This window comes from Hyalella azteca, unplaced genomic scaffold, assembly GCF_000764305.2.
Source record: "Hyalella azteca isolate HAZT.00-mixed unplaced genomic scaffold, Hazt_2.0.2 contig7452, whole genome shotgun sequence".
In the NCBI taxonomy this organism is placed as follows: domain Eukaryota; kingdom Metazoa; phylum Arthropoda; class Malacostraca; order Amphipoda; family Hyalellidae; genus Hyalella; species Hyalella azteca.
In genome coordinates, this window is record NW_025937577.1 from 451931 (window position 1) to 466214 (window position 14284).

Here is a 14284-nt window from a genome sequence, read left to right on the forward strand (position 1 = left end):
TTGCTACTATTGCGTCTGCTGCTGAGACTATTGCTGCTGCTGCTGCAGCCGCCGCCGCTGCGCCAGAAACACCCAAGCTTGCGTACGTGGCTGCAAGCCTCGGGCTAAGCCGCGCGTTTCAAACTTGCTTGCGGTAGCATCGCTGTTTGACTGTCATCATGACCTTATTTTAGCTTATAAAGCCAGGGAATAAGAATTAATTAACTAGTCCCAGCGATTTTGATACCATTTTCTTCTCATAGTTATGTTCGATCGGTAATATATATTGGTATCCGAAACATTTCGATCAACCGCATTAAAAGAAAAGTATGAACTACAATTGAAAAACTGCAATATACGTTTCAAATTTTACTGATTACGCAAAATAAACTTTTGATGATAAGTATATAAATATAAAAAAGTACAAAAATAGATGATCGGTGCCCGTGCCAGGAAGAGATGGCGCGAAATTATCCTTGCGTCGCGTCGGCCCGCGACCTTCGCCGAGAGTTCAACAAACTTACGTGAATTAGCTTTGGCAATTTTTTAAGTGGAAATATCAAGCTCAAACAAATATATTTTTCACGTTACTTTGATCATTAAAAACGTAACATTTTTGCCGCATTTATTATGGTCATTGCACTAAAATAAGACAAGCCCTTTTGCAGGTGATTCTTGAGTAAAATCAATCAAGATCGGTTATTTTTATTTTAGATAACATTTATCATAATTATTAATGAAGGTACTAAAATAACTATTGTCTTACAAAGCTACTCTTCATTAATTTTTTGTGTACGATTTCAAATCTTTATACAGGGTTGAAAATTCTATCTTGGAAAAACCCAGCTCATATATATTCAATTATTAAATAATTTCAATTATAAAAATATGTACCTATTAAACCACTTTCTAATATGAGTTAAAGAACCACGTGAAAAAAAGCTAAGGAACAAAGTAACAGGGAATAAATGTACAGAATCCACCGAATGTTTTGTGCTTACAAAATACACTGTACTTAATTTTTAACCTTATATCTTTGAGACACTAGATGCAACATATCAAACTTGGTACGAATGCTCAACAAAGTTTACAGTTGATAACGCCATTCAACGTGCAACATTATGCATTTCACAACATAGTACCATAGTTAATATAACTGCTTACTAAAGTCACCAGTTGTTAATGCTAGTCAACTTGCAACATTATGCTTTTCGCAACGTAACATAGTTGAAATAAATGCATACTAAAGTTATTAGTTGGTAATGCCATTCAACTTGCAACATTATGCGTTTTACAATATATATAAGATAGTTAGAATAAATGCTTACTAAAGTCATCGATTGATAACGCTATTCAACTTACAACATAATGCGTTTCACAACTTAATGTAGGTAAAATAAATACTAAAGTCACATGTTGGTAATGTCATTAAACTTGCAACATTACACCTTTTACGACATACCATGGGTAAAATAAATGCTTACTAAAGTCATCAGTTGGTAATGCTATTCAACTTGCAACATTATGCAACATAATATAACCAAGACGAATGCTGAGGCAGCAAGGCGACGCGTCGTGCATGGTAACCGCGCTAGTGCGCAGCACCGCCTCAGCCGCGCAACGCCCGCCGGTTGATCTGCCGCTGCCACGCTGGCTAAACGCTGCCTCGGGGGTAGCGCACGCCTGTGTCCTGCCTGCTCCTGCCAACACTTACGTGGCTACAGCGTAAATGATGAATATAATGAGAAATGACAAGTGACAGCTTAAATAATGAATTTAATGAGAAATGACAAGTGACAGCTTAAATAATGAATTTAATGAGAAATGGCAGGTGACAGCTTGAATAATGAATTTAATGAGAAATGGCAGGTGACAGCTTAAATAATGAATTTAATGAGAAATGGCAGGTGACAGCTTATGAAAAGAAGTTGATGGGTAATTACCGGTGACAGCGTAAATAAAATGAATTTAATGAGAAATGACCGGTGACTGCATAAATAAAGAATTTAGGCAGAAATGACTGGTGACTGCATAAATAATGAATTTAATAGGAATGACCGGTGACAGCTCAAGAAATGAATTTAGGGAAAAATGACCGGTGACTGCAAAAATGACGAATTTAATGATAAATGCCCGGTGACAGCGTAAATAACGAAATTAATGGGAAATGAGGAGTATTTTTGGGGATCGTATTTTTACTTATTATTTTCATTCCGAAATCAAAATATTACATGTTGCATATTTATACATCATAAGTTTGTTAGGCATCAATCCATATAAAATTTTACGTCTGTCTTTTGTGTGTGAACGAAGTGACATTTTTATCCCTGTTTGTTTTGTGCATTCAGCAGCAGCAGGCGCGAGCAATAGTTATTGCAACATTCCCTTTCAAACAAATATTGTGCTCAGTTAAAGAGGAGGAAAATTGCTGCAAGTAAACACGTTAATGAAATTCATTCAAAACAATACTCCTGCACTATGTGCGGTAGGCTCATTCAATTAAAAAAATAAAAAGTAGATAATTCAGTATCTTATTTGCGGATGTCGATTCTCTGCGATTCTCGTTGACTCTATTAATTGATTCATATTTCCGGATTTTCTCTTGTATAGACGTCATCATTTAATGGTGATTAAACTCGACGTTGCCGCGATGACCGAGTCATCATTTAATGGTGATTTGGTACGTTTTTTTCCAGCCATCTCAAAAAATAAATTAATGTTTTCTGCGATAAAAGAAAAATCTGTTTCAGAAAAACATTAAGTTGAAGTTGATGATGCCAAGCAGAATGAACATTAAAATGTATTTATTACTCGCTATAAATAAAGTGGATAGTTCTCACCTTGTATCATTTTAAACCCAAATGCGTGTAATGAATTCGACCTCGTACCAGTGCGACGACACCAAGCGTTGGGTGGTGAGCGCGCCGATGTGGCTTGTGCTGCGCTGGGCAGGAAAACGCGCCTCACTTCCATGCCGACCGGCGCAGGGTGCGGTGGATCTCAGTCGCGCGGTCGTAGCAGTAGCATATCCGCAATTATATCCTCGAACTGAAAAATAATCCGCTTAGTTATAGGTACTCTTTTTTCGACTTACCAGTCATAAACGTGCTGACGTTTTATTATTTCCTGTTTTTTCGGCTTACTATTTTTGAAAATTGGGAAGTTCGATCCGTTAATTACCATACACAACGAAAATGAAAATTGATGCTCTTCACTATTGAGTCATGAAGACGTGTACACGGCCAGCAGAAGCTTCAACATTGAGCAGTTGACAAGAGAATTTATTTCAAGGATCTAAGAAAAGCGTTGCGCCTGAATTATCTTGAATTATGGAAAACACCGGCATTTTCTGTAAGTAAACTGAAAGTTTGTAAAATTAATGGTAAGTTTGACGAAGAAAGATGCAGCTGGAGCAAATTTTGAGCGCCGCGGTGGAGGCCGGCGACGTGGACAGCCTCGCGCTCGACGAGCTGCCATCGCCCGACGTGCCTGCCACGTCCCCAGGCGCTCCAATGCCATCGTCAACGCGTGTGTTCGATGCACAGAATTCTCTTCACTCGAATTCCAACAACTTTTTGACAAGAATTAATCCTGTGGAAATGACTTCCTACGATGCTGTCACCTTGGTAAGAAAAGCAAGAGATGAAAATTTAAGTGACAAATTTGTGCATAATTCAGTTTCAATAACATCGAACAGCTCGTTGATTTCTGAATGTGATCCGCTGGGGGATGCCTCGGACGAATTTTCATTATTTAATCTCAGGGAAGACAGCCTCGTCATCACCTCTCAACAAGCTCTGGCGATGTTTGAAACTTCCAACGAAGACGTAAGTTCCTCTTCCTTTTCAAACCCATCATGTTTTGGAGTGAGAAATTCTAAAAAATCAGATTCGGACCATTTGAAAAACTTTGGAACCGTTACCGAAAACAAGAAAAAGGCTCAAGTTCACAACTGCGTTGAATTTAATGCTGAAGAAGTTGAGGGAGACGTGCCTGCTGCTTACGGTGAGGTTGAAATTGAAACTTCAACTTCCCCTGAAACCGTAACTCAAGCTTCAGAACAAGACACAGCTGCAGAGATAACTCTCACTGAACCTCCAGGAGAAGACTTTGAAATTCCTAATCTGGAGTTGGATCATTCGGTGAGTGCACAAGAACATGCAGAATTCGAAGCATCCGATGACTTTTGCGATGAACTGCCAGATATTACCACTGGAAATCCATCAAATTTATTGAGATATTCGAAATTACAAACGATAACTCGAAATTCTGATGATCACATGAACTCTGGTACTGAATACTTTCACAAGGACGGCCATTCGCCAATGAACGAATTCAATGCGAAAATAGTTGTGGTCAGTCGTCACGAAGCCTTCAACGATTCTGAAAACAACCAGACTGGCAACAACGCCACTATAACTCTTTCCGTTGATGAGGATCACATTAAAGATTCGAGTGATCAAAATAGTGTGTCCGAGCCAATGATGAGTCAGATTCTGAGTCAGACCATCAATAGTGTCCTAAACGATAATAGTTCTTCTGATATCCGGGATGATATCTCACTAGGAGATTTCGATAACATCGAGAAAATTTTAGGAAGTTCTACCTCATTCACGAAGAATCAAAACTCAGATTGTCCCGTTGAAAGTATAATCAATTTTAAAAGTGACAATGAGCCGCATTATACTTCTCTGACCCCGGTATCGACGTCCACAAACATGAAAACAATTATCAACGATAATGTAGGAGTCCTAGCTGGCTTAGAGCCTCCTGCAGGAGCTACTGTTGACGCCACTCTTGATGAAAATGGCCAGTTTTTAGTCCAAGTGATAGCACCTGGCCTCAACATGACAATTCCAAATCAATTTCTGAACAAATTGATGCCTCACAGTAACGAAACAGGCTCTCAAAGGGGAACAGACGACCACATGTCACCACGCCTAACTGATTTGGATGAGCACATGGAGGCTTTGATCAACATTCCAACAAATTCAGAAGATGAAAGTCATTCCAGCTCACAAAAATCAAAAAATAAGATGACTCGGAAAATTGCTGCTCCTGAATTTACAGAAGTTGAAAAAGGGTCGAAACAACCTGGTGAGTTTTCCCGGACGAAGCAAAAATGTATTACAACTAAAAGTCAAACGCTTGCCATCAAGAGAGACAGCAAAAAACTTAAGAAGGAAAAGAAAAGATTGAAATTTTTCAAGAAAATGTTGTCACGAGAACATATTCCGGAAAATAGTTTGTCACCATTCATTCACCCTACACAATTTCAACGATATCATCATTCAAGCATGACTGGGAACTCGTATTCGTACAATCCATACAACTGTTACCCTCATGCGATGTACAATTATGGACAACCAAGGGACTACTACTGCCCGAATGGACCGTATAACTCTTACCACAAGTCCTCGTTTACGCCGTTCGCTGCAGCTAACAGTAATAGTTATGAAAACTCCGTGTGGTCTATGGATGAAATGCTCAGTCCTCGTGCACCGCCTCACCCCACCTCTTGCAAGGAATTTCGTGCTGGCTTCAACGACCGTCGCATTGGATACGGGGACGTTCACAGTGAACAACAAGATCTTGAAGATGAAAACGCGAACGAAGATGTGCCAATAATCATGTCACCCGAGGAGTATCATAACAAACTGCAAAGGGATGGGCAAGTGTCCGGTAAAGTGGGCAGCGCTGAACTTGTCCAAACCAATACTGATGGCGATTCTCTCAAAGTTCAGCTCGTGTATCTCGTGTACCCGCACAAGAACAAAGCCAGCAATGACGGTGAGGAAACTTGATGGTGACGAGGTTGAGCACAAAAGTAGATCGTCTTTTCTTTCTTACTCCGACTGGCTTGCCAAATGTTCATCGTATGTTTCTAATATTTTAATCTTATCAATGGAACACACTAGGGGTCATACATTTAATGTTTATATTCAGTTATAGATGAGCATTTCAATGGATGAAATTCAACATGTACGTAATGTCTCATTATATGATTTCGAACGAACGATAAGAACGATCGTGTTGCAACCCTTGAGTCTCGATGATTTTATCCCAACCCTCGTCTATGCCCTTGTGGCAATTCTGAAATCTTCGAAACATTCAAATCTTCGTCAGATTTCTTCAAATTTGCGTATTTTCTTTTTGACTCTCACGCACGCTCACTGATGTCAATCCAAGGTTTTATCATTTGACCTTACGTGCTTCGACTGGCTAACTCATTTGAAATGTTAATTTTTCTTTTTTACTTCTCTTCCGCAGAGAGAAGAGCTGGTCAGAACGATCAGGATCCCTGGCAAAATGTGAGTAGATTAATTAAAATTCTTACTCTTCTGTCCAATCATTGGCGAATTCATTTTAAAGCAGTTTCTTATTATTTCTATTTGATTAGATATTTCTAATTTCAGAATGCAAATTTAAGAAAACAGTTACTTATTTGATTTGAATTTTGTTCTGCTACAAAAAAAACATAATAGTTATACTCGTGAACTTGCATAATTTTATTGTATGGAAATTCTTGGCTTTAGGAAAGGTTTTTATTAGGCACATGCTTCTTACCGCTTAAAGATACTTAAAAAATTGTAATTTTAGTACGTAATCATCAAACAATCTCTTATTCCGTTCAATAATTTGGGTTTTTATTTAAATAATCACCAAACTCATGCTGCTGCCTCAGGGGCGCAGGAAAGATGACAGTCGAGTGCCCTCGGCCCTGGACTTCCACGGGGCAGGGGCACCGCCACAAGGGGCCTCGTTCCCTCAGTATCCTGGCTACCCGATGCCCAATAAGCATCCCTCGGACTCCGCTCCCTACCAACCCCCACACCATCAACAATATGAGTGAGGATAATATTCCTAAATAAAACATTGTATTTCACGGCTTAATCCTTTTAACGATCGAGATCACATTTGTACCCTCACACCATCAACAATATGAGTGAGGATAATATTCTTAAATGAAACATTGCATTTCACGTCACAATTCGTTTAGCGATCGAGATAAGATTTGTATCCTCACACCGTCAATAATAAGAGTGAGGATAACATTCCTAACTCCATCAACAATAAGAGTGAGGATAACATTCCTAACTCCATCAACAATAAGAGTGAGGATAACATTCCTAAATAAAACATTGTGTATCACCGTATACTTCTCTTAGTGATTTTGGTCCTGCTTCTAATCAACGTAATTTATTCGGTTGACATCTGCAACCGTTTATTAGTCAGATATTGAACACCGCAGCAAAAGAATAAATGTGTCCGAAGTGAAATTATGGTGCTGCTACCATATAAAAATCGTAGTGACTTTTTTAAGTGGTAATATTTTACTTATTCACGCTGTCATTATTTTACCAATAACTATTACTTATTCAATATTACGAGTGTAAAAGATATGACAGCGTAAATGGAATCCATTTATTTCATGAAATTATATCTAGTATTTCAAACTCATTTGCATGCAAGTAACTTGTTCAAAATTCTTTGAAACTTGAAATTTCTTCTTTTTACTATCAATTTTTAGCTGTCACCAATCCATCGTTTTTTCAACGACATTGTCTCACAATCAGTTGAGAATATTTTATTCTAAATAATCGAAAAACGGCTTATTTATTCTAGATTCGAGTCATAATCATTTAATCCTACGTGCTTGAGTATTTACACTATTTTAATTCCAATATTGAAAATGTTTGAGAAAAATGAACAAATTTTAATTTAAATGTATTTAAATATTATTCTAAACTTTAATGAAATATTATTCTAAAATGTAATCAAGTATTATTCTAAAATAAATTAAAATATTATTCCTAAATGTATTCAAATGAGAAAATCTCTTTTACAACTTTTTAAACCCATTTTTCAAAAGTTTATATTTCATTATTTGTGTAGTTAGGCAGAAGTTCTTCATTTCATTTATACAGGTTTTATTGAAGACCAGAGCGTAGTACTATTTATTAACAATTTTCTTATTTTTTTCGATAAGTCTTATTTTAATGTCATTTGGTAATCTGATTTTGATCTCCAAGCTCCAGAAAGAAATTTCGCTCGGCTTATAAAAAAAACAAGAAGAAAATTGTTAATAAAAAATACGCTCTGGTCTTCAATAAAACCTGTATTTTATTATTTTTACATTAGAAATTATATCATGAATTTGTACAGATATGGTCAGCCATCACAGTACATGTACGAGAGAGAGCCCGTACACCCCGGCATGAGCGGCAGCCATCAGTCCCTCAGCGCCCGAGATAAGACCATCAGTTGGCTCTCCTCCGGCGACAGCTCCAGCTTCACGCCCTACAAATCCAGTGAAGCTTCCTCGTCTACATCGGCAGCGTCGTTTGGTAATGGTGAGTGTATAGTTAATTTTCATGAACTTGAAAGCGAAAAAGGAACTTGGAAAAGCAAAGAAATTGTCAAGTAAATTCATTTCTCATTGTAAATATGGTGAATTTATTCAGTTTAAACAACACAAATCAGCCATCTCTGAGCACACTGTTTCCGATGAAAAAATCAACAGACTACGGACGGAATTTTCAGTATAACATAAAACATCATTTCTGGTACCGGTAGAGACTACATTATTTATATTATTCCAGATTCGAACAAAAAATCAGACGACTACAGAGGAAAGCCAATGTCGGAATGGGAGTTCCGACACGTTGCTCACTTCTTGATCGAAGCCACGCACGACTTGGGCATCCAGTACGAAAACACAGACCTGTCGCAGCTCAGTAAGGTCAACGGCCAGAAGCTTCTTAACATGACGCCTGAAAACTTCGAAAAATTCGCTCCTACGGAAGGAGAAAGGATATTCGATTATGTGCGCAGGCACAGAAATCATCAGTTGATAACTGAAGGTATAATTTTTTTGTCGAATTGTTTTTTCGAATTGTTTTGACAAGTTCCTCGATACAAGCATATCTTATGCATGTTCACTGTTGGATTTTTAAAGAGTGTTGGTTGTTCTAAAGATTGTTGAAAAGGTGGTTGGTTGTTGTAAAGAGTTTTGGTTGTAAAGAGTGTGTTGTTGTTCTTCCATATCATAATTCCGATATTTTGCAATGAAATAAATCTTTAGACGCATATTTTCGACCCGTCAAAAATATTATTGTTACATTCTGAACTTTTTTCCAAATTGCAGGTGGAACTGATAGTTTCATGGATGCAATTTCGTCCTCAAGCGGTAACCATGGTAACCAGCAACAGTCTATGGAAAATCCCCACCCGAGCTACAGCTCAGCCTCTGGCCCAGGTTACTCCGATGATATTTTCTCATACAACTCTCCCATGGACACCAGCTTTAGCGAGAAAACTTTCGGGGGACCATCAAAACAAAATTCACCTTACGTTCTTAAAGTCCCTTCCCCGTACAGCATGAATTCGGCAAATCCTCCTCCTGCCAGCTCATCATCCTTTTCCGCTGATTCTGGGTTCTCATTTGCCATCAATAACTCGAGCTCGTCTGAAGTTCTCGTTAATCAGCAGTCACAATCAGATTCGGTACTGCATCAGACTCCGCCATACCAAAGGCATCCCTCGAACAGCAGTTCTCATCTGCATGGTATCCCGTCGCTGGAGAACAAAGGATCTCATCATTCCCAAGTACAAAGACCATCGGCTGGTCCTTCCTCTTTCCATTTGGAACTCTGCCGACCAGCCTCAAGCATGTCTGCTCCGTCTGATTTAGGTCAGTTCCTGTGCCTGATTATTTAACTCTCCTGAAGGGCTGCTAGACTTTCCAATTTCAAAATAATATCTTAAATATGGATTTTGTTAAATGGTTAATTAATCATTCGTCTTTAAACAAGACTAATCTTTAGTCTTTCCTTTGAATCAAGCAGCATGTGATGAAATAATCGTTATAACTTGATTGAATCTGAACAGAGAAGTGATTGTTAATCACATATGACTGATTGTTGATCTTATTAAAATACTTTTTTTAATTTCATCTGATAAAAAATATTTTACTGGATTATTCCTGATTAAGATGTTGCAGAAAAAATATTTCATAAAAACTATTACTTCAGACGAATCCAGCGATGACGATGATGATGATGAAGCCGACGACGAGGACGACGACGAAGAAGCAGAAGAAGAAGAAGCTGCTGAGGAGAAAACTGAAGAAGAAAAACCGCCCGAACCTCCAAAGAAGAGAGGACCAGGGAGACCTCCCAAGCCTGGTAAGGATCATGCGTCTACGTGTTATAGTATAGTGAGAATTACTTATTATTATTGTTATTATTGTTGCGAGTTATGTGAAGTATCAACTATGAAATAACATCCAATCGCTATAAGAAATTAACTATGATTTTTTACTCTAATTATCTTTATTAGTATAACAAACTGCTTTCACTGAAAATATTTTAACGTGAAGTAAGAGAAAAAGTTTACCAGAAATACGATTTTATTGAAGCCTGCAGTTTCCTATTGATCATTTCGAAAGTGTAGCATGCATAATTAAAGGGAAATGAGCTTGCTAAAATATGTTACAGAATGCAATTCAAAGTCCTACTTTCCGTGTGTTCCTTTCCTAGGTACATAATTTTTAGATTTTTTTTCTTGTTTTACCTCATGCTTTCTTGGAAAGATTTCGATGTGAGTACCACGATTACGATTGATAATTTTTGTATTTATTTACTTCTCAGCGTTAGTTTTCCTGTCGCATGCAACTTGTGAATTATTTTTATCGAAAATTCTCGTTTTTGAATACTAACTGTTCTTTTATATTTTGGAAGATTAATTATTCCTATAAACTAGACAGGTTTGACACAAGTGGAGTCATGCCTATGTTCATTTTATTTGCATGTATCGGTTAAGTTTGTTTGAGTGCATCGCGTGAAGGTATTAAAGAATTGGAGAAAATTCGTTTGTGCCATTATAGTAATATTTCGGACCGAACTTAATCGAAATTTGTTATAATGATTTCTTGTGAAAGGCCTCTTCATTTCTTAAGAAGTTACGCGCATAGATGTAATGCAAGTCTATTAGACTAAATCATTACTCATAATACGAAATTTAACCTAATTTTGTATTTTCAGAAAGCGAACGTAAGAAGAAGAAAAAGACCGGCAGGCTGTGGGAGTTCATCCGCAACCTGCTGCTCAGCCCCGAGACTTGTCCGTCGATCGTCCGGTGGGAAGACCCGGAGGCTGGCGTCTTCCGGTTTGTGCAGTCGGAAAAAGTAGCCGAGAAATGGGGCATGCGAAAAAACAATAAGAAAATGAATTACGAGAAGCTGAGTCGAGCAATGAGGTATTATTACAAGGGAAAAGTTTTCGAGCCTGTGCTAGGTCGAAGGCTCGTTTACAAGTTTGGCGTGAACGCTAAAGGTTGGAAACCAAACAACGGAAACTATGACCAATGATTCCGTGAACAATGGCTTATGATTCGTGCATCAATGATCATTAACCTCGCTAGTGCAGGTATATATCGTAGATAAAAGATTCGTATCCATACAGCTTCCTTGAATGTAAGCTGACTGTTTTTTAGTCTTGGTTAACTTTGAATCTAAGAGTTTTCTGATATTTTAGATGTGAATGTAGCACCGAGTTAGCTCTTCACGTTTTGTTTCATTTCGTTCTCCTTAAAAAGTTAAAACTGGCACAATAAAAAAAATTCTGCGTTTAGAATGTACCTGACTGAAAACCGGTGTAACATTACGTACTTCCAGCTAATATTTCTTTTATATCCTCACACTAAAAAAGTAAATTAATATTTCTTCTTCAGTCTTTCTGGATTTTATTTGTATTTTGATACTTTTCATCAGAAAATAACGCAAGTTTATAAGAATTTTAAATTTGTATTTAACCTGGGCATACGTTAATTCTCATATCGGATAGAAATTGGAATGTGATATTATGTAATTTTATTCTGTCCTGTGATACACAGAAGGAACCTTACAACTTTTAACCCTATAAGCTTTTGTTCATTTTTTTTCGAAATTTATAATCAAATGGTGTTCAACTTTTGTGCTTGTAACATTTTCACATTTATCAGCACATGAGACTTCGTTATGACTTGATGTTGTTCTGTATGTGCTGAAACTGTTAAAGCCATTCCGCTGTATTTTTTAGATTATATTCGTTCTTAAAGAACTAATCAATCATGATAAAGTTTTAATTTTATCCGCAATGCATAAAACTGCGTCTTGTGTCACTGTCTGGAAAATGACTGCTTCTTGCTAACTATTTTTTTACACTTTTTATTGAGTTTGTTTTGTCCATCGAATGGCCAACAAAAAGTGTATCTTTTTCTGCCGAAAGTGCCTCTCCATGTGCAATTTTTTGAGATACCAATTCATAATGGATCGTAAAATTTATGATTATATTTTAAGTTGGCAATACTGCTAATAATTTATTCATGTCTATTTCACGTATTTGTTGTATTCTGATTAGTCTGTATAACATTTATTCAGGTTAAATACAATAAATGAACAATGCACTTCGAATCGTTTACTGGAAACGATGAAATCAAATTTATTAAAGCTTCCGTGTAAAAGAATTTTCTCTGTGGCTTTCACATTTTCATGACGTACTATCGTATTTGAAAATATACGTGTTCAAGTTAAATTGTCCCGCTACCTTGATTATTTACTACAACTGATGAAAGACTAAGGCGTAAATGCATAATAGTCATTTGTCTACGTGCTCTTCCTGGGAATAAACTTCTTTATGTTCAATTTCAGTGAAACTGAATTATAAAGGAAAATATTTTCGGAACTTGTAATGCCTACTGAGTAATCGTTACCATTTTTCTCGCTAAGATGCTGGAAACGCAAGTTCATTTAAACGCAAGACTTGAAAACGCAAGTTCATTTAAGTCGTGAATTATTTACTCTAACATTCAAAATAAGAACTTAACATGCTAAATTTTATCAGTGTTCACCTCAATAAAGGAGCCCGCTACAATACTGGCCGAGAATTTTTTATACGTACAAAGTAAATTAATTAAACCCATGTGAATTTACGGAGTCAATGTCTGACTTAGTTTCAGGAAATTTATCCAGGTTTGGCTACCTAGTTGATACTTCAGTCACTCTAAGTTGGCAATTTCGTCTTCTTTGTGGGCAACCTGCGCTTCAATAATTGTTAAATTGGTCCGATCTTTCGAACTTCTTCTCTGTCTTGCATCGGAAATCGCTAACCCTTTGAAAGACTGCCTTCATGAGAACAAAATTCAATATTTTATAATTTCCAGCAATGTGATGATGGCTTTTTACTCATGTTTATTTATTAGCCTAAACATGGTCTATAGAAGTTGTTGGACGCTCAGTTGTACACAATAAATGTTAATTTTAGATTTTGCACGTTACAATTTTTGTAGTTCTCCTGTTCTCACTAGGGTTTAATGTTCTATTTCTGTTGCGTATGTGTTAACTCGTTGCGTAAGATGCAAAATATTTATTAGCACGTGTCATTTCCCAGCAATAATTGTCAACTATTTACAATTTTGCTGTTCACTTTTCACAATTTTTACAAGTTGATTTGCGTTGAATCCTTTTTGAATTATTTTTATCTCGCCGTTAAAAAAAATTATTTGATTTCAGATTCGTACTAGTACAAATGTCAGTTTTATGAATTTTTCACAAAAATTTCCCTGGCTGTTCATGCGTTTAGTATCGACATAGTTACAGGAAAAGAATTCGAATAATTCCGATTTATTGATAAGCAGTCCATGGTGTCTGTGTGAATTTTTGCTCAATGCGTTAATGTAATAAACTGCTGTTATTATTGAGTCGTTTTTCATACCTCTGTGATGAACCCGATACCTTTACGATGAACCCCATACCTCTGCGATGAACCCCATACCTCTGCGATGAACCCCATACCTCTGCGGTGAACCCCATACCGCTCGCTGACAGTCAGGGGAGATGGAAGACAATTAAATAGTGGAAATCATGTATATAAATCCAGTTCTGTAAATAAGGTAAAAAGTTTACTCATACATCAAGATGGAAGTGCACAAAAAGTTTTGAAATGTTCTACACGAACTCTGATTCCGTTTTGAACAAAAGAAATGAACTGTTAACTGTGATCGGAATCGAGTGTATAGACATTATTTGTATTACAGAGACACTCCCCAAAAATCACGGGGGGGAAATTTTACCAGTTGAATTTCAGTTGCCAGGTTTTGATTGCTTTCATAATTTAAGCGAAGAGCAGTGTAGTAGAGGTGTAGCTCTGTGGGTTAGAAGCTTTTATGGGGCCCAACAAGTTAAGTTATCAGCAGAGCACCAATCAGCTAGAGAATCAGTGTGGTGTGAGCTTTCTTTAAAAAGTAGGGATAGCCTCCTTATAGG

At 37.1% G+C, this 14284-nt stretch overlaps 1 protein-coding gene across 1 annotated transcript; it reads left to right on the forward strand.

Moving 5' to 3' along the window:
• The first annotated feature begins 3227 nt into the window (after positions 1-3227).
• LOC108677619 lies at positions 3228-11567 on the forward strand. Its single transcript, XM_018165874.2, has 8 exons — positions 3228-5769; positions 6250-6290; positions 6665-6828; positions 8146-8333; positions 8583-8843; positions 9128-9673; positions 10014-10166; positions 11025-11567. The coding sequence occupies exons 1-8, from the start codon at positions 3381-3383 to the stop codon at positions 11348-11350; spliced, it is 4068 nt and encodes a 1355-aa protein (XP_018021363.1). The 5' UTR covers positions 3228-3380; the 3' UTR covers positions 11351-11567.
• Positions 11568-14284: the final 2717 nt, after the last annotated feature.

Bases quoted from the DNA above. Each gene is read 5' to 3' on its own strand.
- LOC108677619 (XM_018165874.2), top strand. From the start codon at position 3,381: ATGCAGCTGGAGCAAATTTTGAGCGCCGCGGTGGAGGCCGGCGACGTG. The intron at 8,844-9,127 runs GTATAATTTTTT...TCCAAATTGCAG, and splicing joins TCATCAGTTGATAACTGAAG to GTGGAACTGATAGTTTCATG. The intron at 10,167-11,024 runs GTAAGGATCATG...TTGTATTTTCAG, and splicing joins AGGGAGACCTCCCAAGCCTG to AAAGCGAACGTAAGAAGAAG.